General features: G+C 47.8%; 1 protein-coding gene across 1 annotated transcript in view; it reads right to left on the reverse strand.

Moving 5' to 3' along the window:
- The window catches only part of SLC4A5 (solute carrier family 4 member 5), a 111,323-nt gene that overhangs the window by 39,607 nt on the left and 55,225 nt on the right, over positions 1-16,491 (reverse strand). The window contains exons 10-15 of the mRNA XM_024211427.2: positions 11,248-11,405; positions 6,740-6,827; positions 5,967-6,121; positions 3,231-3,392; positions 1,810-1,984; positions 900-1,033 (exon numbers count right to left, since the gene is read on the reverse strand). Of these exons, the coding sequence (XP_024067195.2) occupies positions 900-1,033; positions 1,810-1,984; positions 3,231-3,392; positions 5,967-6,121; positions 6,740-6,827; positions 11,248-11,405 (872 nt within the window). The remainder of the gene's footprint in view (positions 1-899; positions 1,034-1,809; positions 1,985-3,230; positions 3,393-5,966; positions 6,122-6,739; positions 6,828-11,247; positions 11,406-16,491) is intronic.

Here is a 16,491-nt window from a genome sequence, read left to right on the forward strand (position 1 = left end):
GTACTTATATGGCCTCCATTTCCATCCTTATCTATCCTTGCAACACCCATGTGAAATGGGGCAGTGCTCGTATCCCCAACTCAGAGGGGGAACTGAAGCACAGAGACTACGTGACTTGCCCAAGGTCACACAAGAAGTCTGTGGCAGAACAGGGAATTGAACCTAGGCCTCCAAAGTCCCAGTCTAGTGCCCTAATCACTGGCTCATCCTTCCTCTCTAGCTCTGTGAGGTACAAATAAGAGGCACAGGGATGGGGATGGAATCAAAGGAGCAATAGAAGAACCCCAGTAGGGGACACCAAGCAGAGAACGCCAGAGAGGGTCTCTGCTCCAAGAGGAGATCAAGGGAGTCATTCACAGGACAGGTCTGGCACGAGTTTCCTCACTCTGCCCTGCCAACGTGCCCCTAACCAGCGCAGTGGCTGCCACTGACAAGGGTCAGAGGTGACTCAGTCTCCATGGCCCATCCAGTCTTCGGCCACCGGGCTGAGACTGCCAAGACTGGGCCGGGGAGCGCTGGGCGCCCTGTTAAGTCTCCTGGATCGATTGCTGATGCCCTGCCCAGTAAGCAAACCCGCTGGGGGAGCTCTCCCAGCAGCCGCCAAGGAGTAGAGAGAACTGTGGAGAAGCCAGGGAGAAGACGGAGGAGCTCCCTCTGTCTCCTGAGCACCTGCTTCAAGCTCCTGTTCTCACTGGGAGACCCGCAGAGCTGTGGAGAAGGCTCTCTAGGCTCTCTTCTCTATGGTAGACCCACCTGGAGTGCTGCCCACCGCCATAATGACATGGCTAGAAGGACGCTATGTAGGCCTCAACAGTGACTGAACCTGCCCTGCTCTTGTGCCTCCGCCCCCTTTGGTGTTACTGCTGTGAGGGCCGCGATTCTGAGCGAGCTCCACCTACTTGCTGAAGTCGAAGAGTAGCTTTTCGAAGATGAGGATGGGCCCTGTGCTGCTCAGGATAATGAGCGGCTGCCCGGCAAAGAAGCAGAACAGGGAGCCCGCCATCGCCGTGCCGAGGAAGCTCTCCATGACCCCCTTTGGGAAGAGAAACAATGTGAGGAGACAGTCAGACACGTGCCCTGGGTTGCACCAGAGGAGTCGTGCTGAGGGGAGGTCTAATCACAGAGCGCGGCTGCAGAACACACTCGCGCCAGTTCTCCTGCACGTTCTTCCCGGCCTGTCTCTCACTGGAATCAGGCAGCGCAAGAATCCCCACTTGGTTCCTCAAGACACGGGTCAGCGCTTTGGGGCTGATACTAAGCTGAATGGGCGTTGGTGAATTACCCCACTTAGCACAGGTGCCGTGCGACACACAGGCAGGGCAAACGCTGGCAGAAGCAGTGATTTCATTACACATTCGTCACACTGTGAGGTATCTGTGGGACTCGGACGTGGAGGTTTGGAGTCTGCAATCCCTCAAGTCTCCCCCTCAGGCTGAGTGACAGTTATGTCCATGTCTTAGCTAGGAATGGCTTTTCACACCACGGACCGCAGTGGAGTGGAAATCTCTCCCAGCAACAGGGCAGGGGTATTTACCTACCACATTAGGGAGGAGAACTGGCTGCAGCTCCAAAGGAACGTGGCCTGCTGCATAGGGGTTATGGCCATCTGCTGTGAATCCTGCTACCTGCCACATGTGTTAGCAAGGGGCAGGAGCTGCAACGTCTCACCATGCAGCACAGCTAAGGTACATGCCAAAAAAGCCACCCTGCAAACATCGGGGCATCTGCGTCCAAACTTTCTGGCTGGGATCCAGCTCTAATAATCCTTCGGAGGAGGAGGAGAGCTCCCCGGGCAGCTCTTTGGTTTACCTGGTAGTTGTCTGTAGCATCACCAAGCAGCCCCCCAAATGTTATGGCATTTGTGATGCAGCCCAGGTAAATGAAGAGGATGGCGGAGATAGACTGGATATGAAAGCCTTCGTAGAAATCACTGGGGAACCAGGGCAGCTTCCTCTTGATATCCAAATACAGGCCGCCGCAAAACCTGGGGGAGACACGCAGAAGGGTCCCAGGTGTGGCAATCCCATGAGCTCTGAGTGGAACTAGGCCATTTAGGATTATTATTTGCATTGTCGTAATGCCTGGGAGCCCCAGTCATGGCTCAGGACCCCGCTGCACTAGGTATTGTATAAATAGGGTGACCAGATGTCCCGATTTTATAGGGACAGTCACGATTTTTGGGTCTTTTTCTTATATAGGCTTCTATTACCCCCTCACCCCCTGTCCTGATTTTTCACACTTGCTGTCTGGTCACCCTAGGTATAAATGCATAACAAGGATGCGGCCCTGTCCTGAAGAGTTCACGAGGGTGTGTTTTACCCTGTGATAGCAGGGGGTGACTGCAGTTTATGCAGACCTACCCGAGGCTGGCTTTAATCAAGCTTTAGTGGATTAGCCTCACAAGTAAATACCCACAGTTCCAGGCGGGCTTGGAGTACTGGGTACTGGAGCTGGTGTTGCTCCAGCTCTCTTGGTCCAGTTGCTGTGGTAGCTTGATTAAAGCTCGCTCAGGTATGGCTACAAAAGCTGCAAACACACCCTGTGATTGCAGTATAGACATACCTTAAGTATGAGAGAACAGGTGAATGCAACGAACAGATGAGGAGGGCACAAGCAACCAATGAGGCCTAGGTAATCCGTACGCATCAGGGATTGCGTTCTAAGGCACGGATGTTTCTGTGGCACATGCCGACCCCAAGGTGGAATCTAGCCTGACACTTGTTCCTACTTTTCCTGGAAGCGTTTAGCCAGGAGACTAGGTCAAGCAAATTTTGCTTCTTGGCATTCAGCTGCAAGCATAAGCAATTGTGCACACATGTGAGCCCTTGGGTGGGCAACTCCCCATTTTGCACACTCAAAAGCACTTTTGCACCAATACTCATCAGTGCTGGCCTTCACCTTTGTAAGGATCTGTGTAAAACAAAGCATGACTGAGGCCTCATGGACACTTGTGGGGGAGGGCAGTTTGGGAGGCGAGGACTAGGACCATTATCACCATTAGGGGCGCTGGGGAGTGTGCAGGGAGAGGGGCAGAGGTGCTTGTATCTGGGGTGGGGAGGGGAATTTCATTTATCCTTGAAGGGGAAGGGAAGATGCCAGGCCAGAAGGTGGAGGAGGTTGTAGGAGAGGGCTGACAGCATATTGCCCCAAAGCACAGGACCCAGGCTGGCACCATGCGGCACTCTCACCAGTGCACTGCACAATGTTTCAGGGGCTGAGGCTCTGCTTACCTGCCTGTCCAGACAAGCTCTTCCCCAACTTCATGAACAGCTGGCATTTCTCCGTCGTCACTGCCACTGCCGCCCCCTCCACCTCCGCCGCCGCCCCCTCCTGCCGCTCCTCCCGCGGTGCCGTTCATCTGCCCTGCTTCGTTCAGCGAGAACACTGATTTCCTGAGAGATGTTGGGGGCATGATTGGAACGACAGCGCTTCAGCAGCATCTCCCCTCGCCCCAGGAAGGACTCAAAGCACTTTGCAACCAGCGGGAGTTTAGCCTTCCTGCACCCCTGAGGTGTTGGTCATTCTTAATTCCCCTTTGTAGACGGGATAATCGAGTCACATGGAGGTGAAGCAACTTCTCCAAGGTCACACGGAGAATCAGGACTTCCAGGAGTCTTGACTCCCAAGAGCCCGGCTGTACACACAGGTCCTCCCTTTAGCACAGTTGTGTCTGGGGCAGCATTTTGATTTTTGGTTGGATTTGCCTTTAGGATAATCTAGGGCTTCCAATAGTAGGTAAAAACACCTAGCTCTCCTAGAGCATGTTTTATCTAATCTCAAAGCACTTCACAGGATCATCTCTATTTTATAGATGGGGAAACTGAGGCACATCAATTTGGCCAAGGTCACCCAACACACCAGTGGCAGAGCCAGGAATAGATCCCAGGCCTCCTAAGCCCCAGTCCAGGGCTCTGGACACTGGGCCAGACTGGAGAGCTCTGCCTGTTTATTGCAGACTGAAGTACAGAATGACTTGACTCTGTGATTGCGGATGAGGCAGACAGATTCTTGCACAACCTGGTCTAGTCTACACAAAAGCCAAGGGTTGTGTAGGAGCCTTGAGTTTTATACCAGCTACCACGTGCCTGTTATTTCTTTTAACAGTATAGATCATTACCCTATTATTATTTATCGATTTACACAGAACCTCCACAAGCCTCACAGTCACCTTAGAAGATTATAGATGATATGTATAGAAATTGCTTCCACTGACCCACAAGCAGCCCTTGTACCGCTGCCAGCCACATTGCATCAACGGCCAGCACAAGAGGTGAGGAATGGTGCATATTGCAGAATCACAAAGCCCACATTTGGATTTCCTTGAGAACACAAAGCTTTCCATGAGGGACAGAGATCTAACCCAGCCCCCAGCGTTCTCTTCACTAGCACCCGACACACTGCTCTTCTGCAAAACCTGGCCACCAGGGGGTCACCCAGGAGATGTAGCTGGGAAATTAGTTCCACTCTCCACCCATCTTCCCTGTTCCTGGAGTTTTTCCTACCAATAGGAAGAGAAAAACTCACACATACTCCAGTTTAGCTCATGTGCACACACTGCGAGATAATCGACCTTTAGTTATTGGATTAATACATCATGAAAAATGGAGCGTACTGTAGCCAAAAGTGGGATATATTTCGGTAAGATGTCATTTGGATCTAGCATTTCTCTTGCTCCAAAAAGCAACTCTTCACTGCCTGTGATTGTCCTGTAAGTTGCGAAATTTGGTGTTTTTTTCCTTAAAGTGCCAGCTGCTGGAGGCAGGGGATGAGCTAGCTTTTACTTTAAAAAGTAAGTTTCCAGAGAAACCAGTTGCAGAGAAAAACTTGAAAATGTGACCTCTAAGGGTGTGTCTACAGAGTGAGCAGCGCTCCGGAGCAGCGAGCCTCAGAGTCAGGCTCTACAAACTCATGGGGCTCCTGCTAAGGTGCTAAAAAGAGCTACTCCCCCTCTGTAGTCTTCGGAGCCTGATCTCCAGCCTGAACCCAAATGTCTGTGTGGCTATTTTTAGCACTCTAGCGCCAGCCTGGATCTGTAGACGCGGGCTCTGAGGCTTGCTGCCATGGGCTGCTGCTCGCTGTGCAGATGCCACCCTAAAAGGCTCAAAACCCGGAAGGTGAATAAAAACACTTGAGTTTGGCAAGTCTTAAAAGTGCTATGGAAGCTTTCTATCTTATGCCACAGTAAGGGAGCACCTCACAATCTTTAGTGTATTTATCCTCGCAAAATGAGGTCCTCCATGCAGCAAAAGTGCCGGAATGCTGTTCCAGAGCGTTCCGGCCCTGGCACAAGAGACGGACGGACCCCTGCATAATCCGTACCTCTCAGCTTAGAGGGTTACATGCTCACAGATTACTTAGCATCTGAGTGCAATGCTTGTATCTAGGCTTGAAAGAAGAGATGGCACTAAAGTAATTTTGCATTGAGACACAAAATATTATACAAGGCAGATTCCTTAAAGAGTCCTCATATTAGCTACGTTTACATTTGTCTATAAAGGGATAATGCTGAGTTCCTAACCATGGAAGCTGAAATGCTAGGTTAGTAATGGCCAGGCTAATACAAATTCTGCTAATAAATTGCCATATTTCATCCATTTCATTGGATTTGTTACCCAAAATTCAGCGCAGCTCCAGCTAATCGAGTCTGATGCTGCTCAACTGGTCGTGCTGGTTTTACACCAGTGTAATTCTATTGACCTGGTTTACACCACTGTAACTATGAACAGAATCAAGCTCATTATGCTGCTAATAATAATACTTAGCTCTTTTATAGTGCTTTTTAATCCATAGATTTCAAAGTGCTTTACAGAGGGAGGTCATTAACATTACCGCCATTTTATAGATGGGGAAATTGAGGCACAGGGAGTTGCCTAAGTTTACCGAGTAGCAGAGCCAGGACTAGAACCCAGGTCTCCTGAGTCCCAGTCCAATGTACTATGAACTGCACTGCAATTAACACCACCTACCTCTTCTCAGCGGAAGGTACTTTTTTGGGTGGCTCTATTCTAATGTTTGGATCCCACTCCCCTGGCGGGAGGACAATGACTTCATCCAGAAACTCATCTATTCCTGCAATCAGGTCATCTCGGTCCCTGGCTTTGTAGGCCACATCACTGAAAAGCTGGAAATACACAGAGAAGACAAACGGTTTAGGTAAACTGTTAGCTAGGCAGGAGGAGAGATGGAAGAACCAATTGCTAGCATGAACATTTGTGCTAGTGAACAATATCTGAATGAATCCATGGCTAGCTAGGACTTCATGGGTGTCAGTCTGTTGCATGCTGGAATGTCACACATTTGCTGGGACTTGACTCAGACCCTCCTGCTCCAAAAGCCCAGTTCCCTGTCATCTGAACGAAAGAAGAATCTTCGCTAAGTGTTGGCAATATGGAACCTATGACACACAGCTGAAAGGATTCTATCCAGGGGAGGACAGCAGTGGATAGGCACGCACACACACACACACACACACACACACACACACACTACAATATTTTAACTTTATTCCTATGGGCAGATCCCTCAGCTGATGTAGCTCCATTGACTTCCACGGAATTGCACAGATTTTTACAGCACCTGCCAAACTGGTCTTATGATTTTCATTCTGGTCCTGGAGCTCTGATGAGACGTCTCATTTCATCTTTGGGAAAACCCATAAATGTACGGACCGCCTGGATGTAGTGCACGTGAAGGGAATGCAACAGGAGCACGGCTCTGCCATATCATAAGATTTACTTACGTCATCTACCATGAGGGTGGCGATAGCTCGGCCGATTTCATTGTAGGATTTTGCCTTTCCTGAAGGACCCAGGAGAATAAAAAGGAACCTGGTAAAAGAACAGAACTCATGAGCTAATGGCCATCTTTGCAGTCTGTGGTTTAAATTACAATTCTTGCCAGTATGCAGGATCTGGTCTAAACAATCAATCTAACTAGTTTCAAGATGGAGCTTGATAAAGTTACGAGCAGGGTTATATGACAAGGTTACCTGCAATAGCAGGGGACTGGTCTCAATGGCCCAAGATGTCCCTTCCAGTCCTGAGCTCCTATGTAAGCAGTTGTCTAAACACTAAGTTTAGCTGCTCAAGAAATACAGGATTAGGCCCTTTGATTTTCACCAGTTGGTTCTCTCAGATACAGCCTAATCCAGCTCCTACTGCAACCCCAGGGGAGTCTCACATAGAATTATAGAATATCAGGGTTGGAAGAGACCTCAGGAGGTCATCTAGTCCCACTCCCTGCTGAAAGCAGGACCAACACCAACTCAATCATCCCAGCCAGGGCTTTGTCAAGCTGGGCCTTAAAAACCTCTAAGGAAGGGGATTCCACCACCTCCCTAGGTAACCCATTCCAGTGCTTCACCACCCTCCTACTGAAATAGTGTTTCCCAATATCCAACCTAGACCTCCCCTACTGCAACTTGAGACCATTGCTCCTGGTTCTGTCATCTGCCACCACTGAGAACAGCCGAACTCCATCCTCTTTGGAACCCCCCTTCAGGTAGTTGAAGGCTGCTATCAAATCCCCCCTCACTCTTCTCTTCTCTCCATCGAGTTCAATGGGAGCTTTAGTTTGTGTGTCAACCCACACTAATGCAGCATGGCTCTTTGTCCCCTTCTAATGGCCAGAAAGCACAGAACACGTAATGAGCCTGCTACTGACTTTGAGTTAATGGATCTGGCCCTTTATTACAAGCAAGAGAGGCTTGTAGGCCCAGAGAGCCCAGGTTCAATCCCACAGATAATGTAATCAGGGTTGTGGTTACAACTACACAAGGATCCCCTCCCCTCCAAATAGTGGCTGGTCACTGGGATGTGTGACCTGACATGTAGGAAACCTTGAATACCCACAAGTACCAGAAATCCTGTTCTCATGAGAATCCCAGCACTGTTTTGCAGACTCAAGCAGGGATGCTGGAACAATTTGTATAGTGGGGGTGTTGAGAACCATTGAAACCAACAGTAAACCCTGGATATGATGGAAACAACTTCAAGCCAGGGGGTGCTGCAGCACCTTCGGCTCCCCCAGTTCCAGCACCTATGGACACAAGGCAGTTTGGAGACGAATACGCAGGCTATCCGAACGGGAACAACTCAGCGTTTCTGATCACTATGCAAAAGGTGAGCTTTCCAAAAACCTCTCAGAGCTGGCCCAACTTTGCTCCCACTGGCAACAACGTTAAAGCTCCCACTGACTTTAATGGGAGCAGAGTTAGGCCACCGTGGAGAGTTTTTGAGAATCTCGCCCCAAAGCATTCCACTATTACTGCTGTATGCAGCCCCGCCAAGTTCTGGCAACGCAAGCCAGATCCTATTGATGTCTACGAGTTCCTGGCAGGGATGCCCATGGGGCTAAATATTTGCCTTGGTTTCATTCGTGGCTTTTGGAAATATGTTTTAAAAGTCTCAAGGAGGCACTTCTGGATCCCCAAAATGTGATCTGCTCTTCTGATGGTCTGTCAGTTCCTGAATGGTGAAAATACCATCAGGAGACCAGATCTTGTGCTACAGTTATTATCTTAGGTCCTTATCTGGCCCCCCATTACTCTAATCTCTGAGCCTCACAACCTTTAACTGATTTATCCTCACAACACCACTGAGAGGAAGGGAAGTGTTATTATCCCCACTTTACAGATGGGTAAGTCAAGTGATGTGCCCAAGGTCACACAGGAAATAGTGGATAGAGCAGGGAACTGAATCCAGGTCACTCAAGTCCTAAGCTAGTGCCTAAGCAGTGGGCAATGTCGGTGGGGAGGGATAGCTCAATGGTTTGAGCATTGGCCTGCTAAACCCAGGGTTATGAGCTCAATCCTTGAGGGAGCAATTTAGGGATTTAGTTCGGGTTGGTCCTGCTTTGAGCAGGGGGTTGGACTAGATGACCTCCTAAGGTCCCTTCCAACCCCGATATTCTATGATTCACTCTGGCTCCACCAAACAGGGCCCTGGGTTAAAATTTAAAAAGAAACTGATTAAAGTACTTAAATATTTAGAATAATACCTACAAAAATACTAAATATTATATCAAACATACTAATATAAACATGTGATTTTATGTGGGTTCCTCCAGAACCCAAGTGTCAAGTGTTACTTTTCCAAAGAGGCATTTAAACTCCCTATAACAGGGTGGGCAAACTTTTTGGCCCGAGGGCCACATCTGGGTATGGAAATTGTATGGCGGGCCATGAATGCTCACAAAATTGGGGGTTGGGGTGCGGGACGGGGTGAGGGCTTCGGCTGGGGGTGTGGGTTCTGGAGTGGGGCTCGGAATGAGGGGTTGAAGGTGCAGGAGGGTGCTCCGGGCTGTGACTGAGGGGTTCGGAGGGGGATCAGGGCTGGGGCAGGGGCAAAGGAGCGGAGCAGGGATGCAGGTTCTGGGGGGGGGGGGCATTTACCTCAAGCAGCTCCCGGAAGCAGCAGCATGTCCCCCCTCTGGCTTCTAGGCAGAGACGGAGCCAGGAGGCTCTGTGTCTTCCCCATCCACAGGTGCAACCCCTGCAGCTCCCATTGGCCACAGTTGCCAGCCAATGGGAGCTGCAGGGGCCGTGTGTGGAGCCCCCTGGCTGCCCCCACGCATAGGAGGCGGAGAGGGGACATGCTGCTGCTTCCAGGAGCCGCGAAGAGACCCGGCATGCATGGAGCAGGGCAAGCCCCCAGCCCCGCTCCCCTGCTGGAGCGGGGCAAGCCCCGGACCTCGCTCCCCAGCTGGAGTTCGACGGCTGGATTAAAACGTCTGAAGGGCTGGATGTGACCCCCCAGGCCATAGTTTGCCCACCCCTGCCCTATATCTGATGCAATACTGGCAGATGTGCTTCCTGAGTTCCTCTCCACTGAGGATGCCTAATTGCAAATCCATGTTGATCATCAGAACCAACAATTAGATGATAATTGGAAGAAGTTATTTTGCGAATAAACAAGTTACATAACCAGTTGAAGCGAAGCACAGTTTGGAATATTAGTAGCGAGTGAAATTCACCCCTGTTCTGTGGGCCAGCACAAGGCTATGTGCCACATTAACCTTCCTCTGAGCAAGAGCCAACATCACAGCTTAGAGTTCAGAGACGTGCATCTTCATCTTTCTGGGCACTGACGTATGGAGCTGAGCGGGGGTGGACCAAGGGACCTGCAGAATATTCTATGCCCCTGAGCAAAGCAGACCCAGAAATCTGCAGCCCACTAGTTAAAGAGTATAAGCAGCATTTAAGTGGTGCATATGCTTTGCGCAGACCCCTTTCATCCACTGTGCCCTTTTCATTTGTAAATATCAAAACACTTAAGGTCAGTATCATTATACCCATTCTACACATGGAGAAACTAAGGCACAGAGCAGGAAAGGGGATTCATATACCATTTAGTGGCAGAGCTGGGAACTGAACCTAGGAGTCCTGATTCCCAAATTATCCACCAAACGCTGCAAGAAAATATAGGTTAATAAAAGCTCTAGTCTCTCTCCAGTTCATGTAGGACCTGACTGCCCCACTATCATTAGTGAAAGTTACATGAGCCATTTGAACAGTGCATTAGACCTTAGGAATCCATAGCCTTCTGAGACAAGGGAAGAAAATGTTGTTCCAGCTAACATGGAAGGTAACATGCTATACTGCTAGAGGTGGGCAAAGTTTTTTGGCTGAAACTTTTCTTTGTCGAAAAAAATGCAGATTTGGCGACACTGAAACATTTTGCAAATTCATGTCAGTTTTGTTGAATTGTTTGTTTGGGGAACCCCCGTCCCTCCAAAATTTGTAAACAACCCACCAAAATACTGAAAATTCTTCTCTCCATTTGAAATGACTGTTTGCTTTGAAATTTCCTCCAATTTTATTTCAAACGTTGAAATGGTTTGAAAAACACTAGCAATCAAAATAAAATGTTTTGTTTCAGGTCAAATGAAACATTATGTTTGGCCCAAAACTATTTTATTTTACTTTTTACTTTCTGGTTTGCCGAAATCTTTTTAAACATGGTTCATTTTGGGTTGACCCGCAACGATTATTTTTAACCTTGATTTTTCAAAATGGCCAGCGAATCCAAAAGTCTGTTATTCACACAGCTCTAATTAGACCCCTTAGGAATCTGTAGCCATCCAGAGACAGGGGAAGAAAATATTGTCCCACCTAATCTGGAAGGTAAGGTGTGCTATACCGCATCAGGTTTACATGAGAGTTTACAGCTGAAGCCCCAGTTCTGAACCACCAATACCTTTCTTCAGTTCTTGCAAAAGCACATTTTGTTTGTTTAAACAGCTGCGCACCTAGTGGGGACGGGAACTTCCGTCACCCCGCCCAGCATGGTGGACTGTATGAGCCTCACGAATGCCACGAATGGCTTCTCCAGGAAGTCCACCTCTCCCACCAGGACATTGGAGGCTTCCGCATCTTTGGGGATCTTCTTTATGAATTTATTTTTTAGCTGTTGGGGGAAAAAGAAAGTTCAATGATGGGTCAGATCTTCCTTTACGTTTTTTTTTTTTTTAATAACACCATGACAACCTATTTCTGCTTGACATTTAGGATGCTAAAAATTGCTGAGCTCCTGCTGTGGAATTGGAGTTTCTCCTTTCCTCTAAGCATATAGTAGCACTTGGGTACGAGTTACTAAGTTAAGGCAAATCAAAAGTGTGAAGTCAATGTACATGAGTTAAAGCATTTTAAACCCACCTCGGTGTGGATGCTTCTCAATCAGGAGTAAAGTGGCCTTAGTTTCTGTAACTTAATCCTCCTTGGCAAGTTTCACATCCCATGCAGCACCATGACAAGGTATGTCTCCACTGCAATCAGGATTGATTGATTGCAGCTCAGGTAGGCATGCCCCAGCTAGCTTTGATCTACATGTGCCCAAAACACCACTGGACTGCAGTGGAGAAATACCTACGGTGGTGCCGACTCTCGCTGAAAGCGGAGATTCTCACGCATCCCCATGACTCCAGGAGCTGGGGCTTCGAGAAACGCACTCATGATAAAATGGTCAGAGTGGGCAACATTGAAGTCCATCCTCGCTGGGAACAGCCCATAAGCATGCGCTAAACTGTAAGTGCTTAAATCTGAGACGCTTCAAATTGGACTTGAGCGCATTGAAGCAAGTTCAGCACATGCTTTAGTGCTGTCCTGAATAAGGGCCTAAATAAACACATAACAAAACATACCACCTTCCAAATTGGACCCACAAAAAACCCACACTCAAGTATGACGAAAGAGCATGTCTTGGAGCCTCTTTCCCTTCCAGCAGCCCCTGCCGGCTCCCCACGTGTAATAAGGAAGGAAGATTCATAGTAATAAGTAGCTTGAGCTTCCATTTTGTAGTTCATTCCCCCAGATCTCTTCTTTGGAAAGGGAGCAAATAATTGTAGGCGGTGGCCTCATTTCATAGATTGATCCTTGGGTCTCTTGTCCCCTGCAGCCCTTTCATTATTAGCATAAAAGGGTTCAATACGAACCCAGGCAGGATGTTATTATAATCTATATGCCAGCATGAGGAGAGGCATGTGAGCTGGGTGGCAAGCTCCCCCCATTCTAATCTTTTAAATCCAAACGGAAAAAAAAAATAAAACAATAATAAAACCACTCCTCCGATACAGATTGGAATAAGCAAAAGCAGGAGTTAACGGCGACCACTAAGCTTCATGAAAAACTTTAAAAGTCCCTTTGTAGTGGGTCTAATAGGCTGATTAAAAACCAACATTCTTTGGAACGAAATGGTTTGCATATCTTAGTGTTAACCCTCGATGCACCGACGTTTGATTGTAATGTTTGGATTTTCTTTTCAGGGAATTTGCTTTCATTACAGCAGCTCTAAACTAAGAGCACACACTGGTAAATTCTGACTGTGGAGAGTCCTAAGGAATATTTCCCAAGGTAAATTCTTTTCCTAAACAGTCCACACACACTCTGCTTCCAATAATTTATCTAAGTTCCACTCAGCACCCTGGAAAGGGTGCGATTCTGGTATCCAGGCTGCAATCCTGAAGCCCTCTGGATGCATTACTGAGCAAGTGTAAAAGCTTCTGTTCACCACAGAAAGTCTCTACACCCATTTCAATCAGACTAAACCACAAAGGTTGCGACCCAGCTCTGCGAGACCCTCTCTTCCAGCTCCATCGCACATAGATCGCATGGCTAGAAGGGACTGCTGTGATCATCTAATCTGCCCACCTGTATAACACAAGCTAGAGGACTTCCCTGAATTAATTCCAGTTTAAGGTCGACAACACTATCATAACAAAGCCACGGCTACCCAGAACTTCAAGGTTGTCACTGTGCCACAGTGACAGCAGGGGATAGAAAGAAGATCCACATCCATGTGTCCATGACCCACAGATCCCTCCCCAGCTCAGCTCAAAGGGAATCTCTTTAAGCACTCAGCAATAAGGGACTGTGACAGAGTTTTCCAAAGCGTGGGTCACGCACCAGTAGGTCATGGGAAGGTTCCAGATGGGTCACCACATCCAGGGCTGGATTAATTTATCACTGGCACCCGGCCTAGGTAAACAAACACTTCTCCTGGCCCAGTGCAGATGGGAAGCCCACAGGAGTGGGTGTTGGAGAGCAAGCCCACCTCAAAGAGCAGCGCTGGGCCTAGTGCCCTGCTCCGGATGTTGCAATCTACTCAGGTTTGGCCCGGCCACCCCTCTGTCGCAGGCCAAACCTGAATGGCGCTGCAACCAAAGACAAAATGCAGTTGGGAGGGCCGCCATACTAAAATGTTTGAGAACTACAGAGCCAGGAGTAGTTCTGATTGCATCCATCTGATTGCATGCGCTGAAAGCCAAGCTTGCCTGTTGTAGCCTGGAACAAAGAGAGCAGAGTGTGGACATTGTAATGTGACATGGCTTCCTTTTTGCTGGACGGCAGCACACACAGGGCTCCTCCAAGAGGGAGTTTTGCGTCTGAGGTTCTCCACTGTGCAGGGGGGATATAAGAGCAGGATTTCCTTGATGAGGCCCCTTCCCCGCCTCGAGCCCATTGCTCCTGTACCAACAGGAGTACAGCCAGTAAATAACAACAGTACCTGGCATTTCTCCAGTGCCCAAAGCATTAACTCATTGATCTTCACCCTGACCCGGAGAGGTAGGCATGTGCACCGCCTGTGTACAGATGGGAAAACCACAGCACAGAAGTGAAGGGATCCACCCAGGGAAAATGGGGGCAGAGATGGGAAGAAAACCCAGATCTCCTGGCTCACAGGTCTGTGCTTTAATTTGATGTGAGAGGAAAAAAAAAAAGGCAAAGTGATGCGTGGATAGGATTGAAAGCAGCCTAGCTCCGACTCCAACACAGGAATATGTGGATTTTTAACCATCCCTACACTCTAGGTAACAACACGCCACTGGGGAATTCCTATTGACTTAAACAGGGGCAGGACGGAGCTGTAAAAATAGCATTGTGGGGTTCTATACTGATCCTCTCTTGCTAGCCGCCAGATCAAATTCGGTCAGGGTACAAGCCAAAGGATGGTTTCTCTAATGTCGCAAGGATTCTGCAAATCCATCTAGGTTGTTCTTTCCCCCATCGACGCTAGTAACAGAGATTCTGCCCATCAGAATGTGGCTGAAAAAATTCAGTGGATAATGCATGAGGCAGAAGAGAATCCAGTTCTCCCCCCTCTGGTTGTAATAATTCCACAAAATCTTGTGTGTGTCAGCAAAGCCAGCAGAAGTGGCTTGTATGCACAGGAAGCAGATATGTGGAATAGGGAAGTTGCATTTCTTGCAAACTAGTAACCGCAGGACCTCAGCAATGTTACGGCAAAATGACTTCCCAAATGTTGGGAAATGTGTGGGTCAGATTTATAGATTCCAAGGCCAGGAAGTAGCACTATGATCATCTAGTCTGACCGCCTGTATAACACAGGCCAGAGACCTGCCCCACAATAACCCCTAGAGCAGAGCTTTTAGAAAAACATCCATCTTGATTTAAAAATTGTCATTAATGAGAATCCACCACAACCCCTGGTAAATTGTTCCAGTGGTTAATTACTCTCAGTTAAAAATGTACGCCTTATTTCTGATCTGAATTTGTCTAGCTTCCACTTCCAGCCATTGGATCATGTTAGACGTTTCTCTGCTAGAGTGAAGAGCCCATTGTTAAATATTTGTTTTCCATGAAGATTATACATATATAGACTGTAATCAAGTTACCCCTTAACCTTCTCTTTGCTAAGCTAAATAGATTGAGCTCTTTGAGTCTACCATTATAAGGCAAGTTTTCTAATCCTTTAATCATTCTTGTGGCTCTTTTCTGACCCCTCCCCAGCTTATCAACATCCTTGAATTGTGGACACCAGAACTGGACACAATATTCCAGTGGTGGTTGCATCAGTGCCCTATATAGAGGGAAAATAACCTCACTGCTCCTACTCGAGATTCCCCTGTTTATGCATTCCAGGATTGTATTAGCTCTTTTGGTCACAGTATCACACTGGGAGCTCATGTTTAGCTAATTATCCACCATGACCCCCAAATCTTTTTCAGAGTCACTGCTTCCCAGGATGGAGTCCCCCATCCTTTAAGTATGGCCTGCAGTCTGTGTTCCTCCATGTATAGATTTACATTTAGCTGTACTGTTTGCTTGTGCCCAGTTTACCAGCGAGTCAGATTGCTCTGCAACAGTGACTTGTCCTTTTCATTATTTACCACGCCCCCAATTCTTGGGTCATCTGCAAACTTTATCAGTGACAATTTTGTGTTTTCTTCCAGGCCATTGATAAAAATGTTAAAGAGCATCAGATGTGCTGGATATAAGAGACTAGGACGTCACTGGTAAGGTTTTGCATTAGAGTGCAAGTTTGATGAAGCCAGCGTATGCACAGCTTTTTGGTATTTGCTGGAGATGGAAATGAATGTCTTGGGCAGTGAATACCAAAACCATCCCAGGCAATATGAAGGCGGAAGGGAATGCATGAGTCTTTCCCCTTTACTTCTTATCTCCATGCTTTCAAGGTTTTGCGTGGATGGATTGTGTCCTGCCACAACCTTAACTGTTAACACATGCATTTTTTTTCATAGAATCATAGGAATGGAAGGGACCTCGAGAGGTCATCTAGTCCAGTCCCTTGCTCTCATGGCAGGACTAAGTATTATCTAGACCAGGGGTAGGCAACCTATGGCACACGTGCCGAAGGCGGCACGCGAGCTGATTTTCAGTGGCACTCACACTGCCCGGCTCCTGGCCACCGGTCCGGGGGGGCTCTGCATTTTAATTTAATTTTAAATGAAGCTTCTTAAACATTTTAAAAAACCTTATTTACTTTACATACAACAATAGTTTAGTTATATATTATAGACTTATAGAAAGAGACCTTCTAAAAACATTAAAATGTATTACTGGCACGCGAAACCTTAAATCAGAGTGAATAAATGAAGACTCGGCACACCACTTCTGGAAAGGTTGCCGACCCCTGATCTAGACTAACCCCATTTTGTTTGCTAATCAGATGTGTGTGTCTGTTAAGAGAAGTTGTGCAAACCCTCTAGGGCTGATTCAGATCTGGCGTCACTGAG

The sequence above is a fragment of the Terrapene carolina genome, unplaced genomic scaffold, assembly GCF_002925995.2.
Source record: "Terrapene carolina triunguis isolate 2854851 unplaced genomic scaffold, T_m_triunguis-2.0 Scaffold53, whole genome shotgun sequence".
Taxonomy (NCBI): Eukaryota; Metazoa; Chordata; order Testudines; family Emydidae; genus Terrapene; species Terrapene triunguis.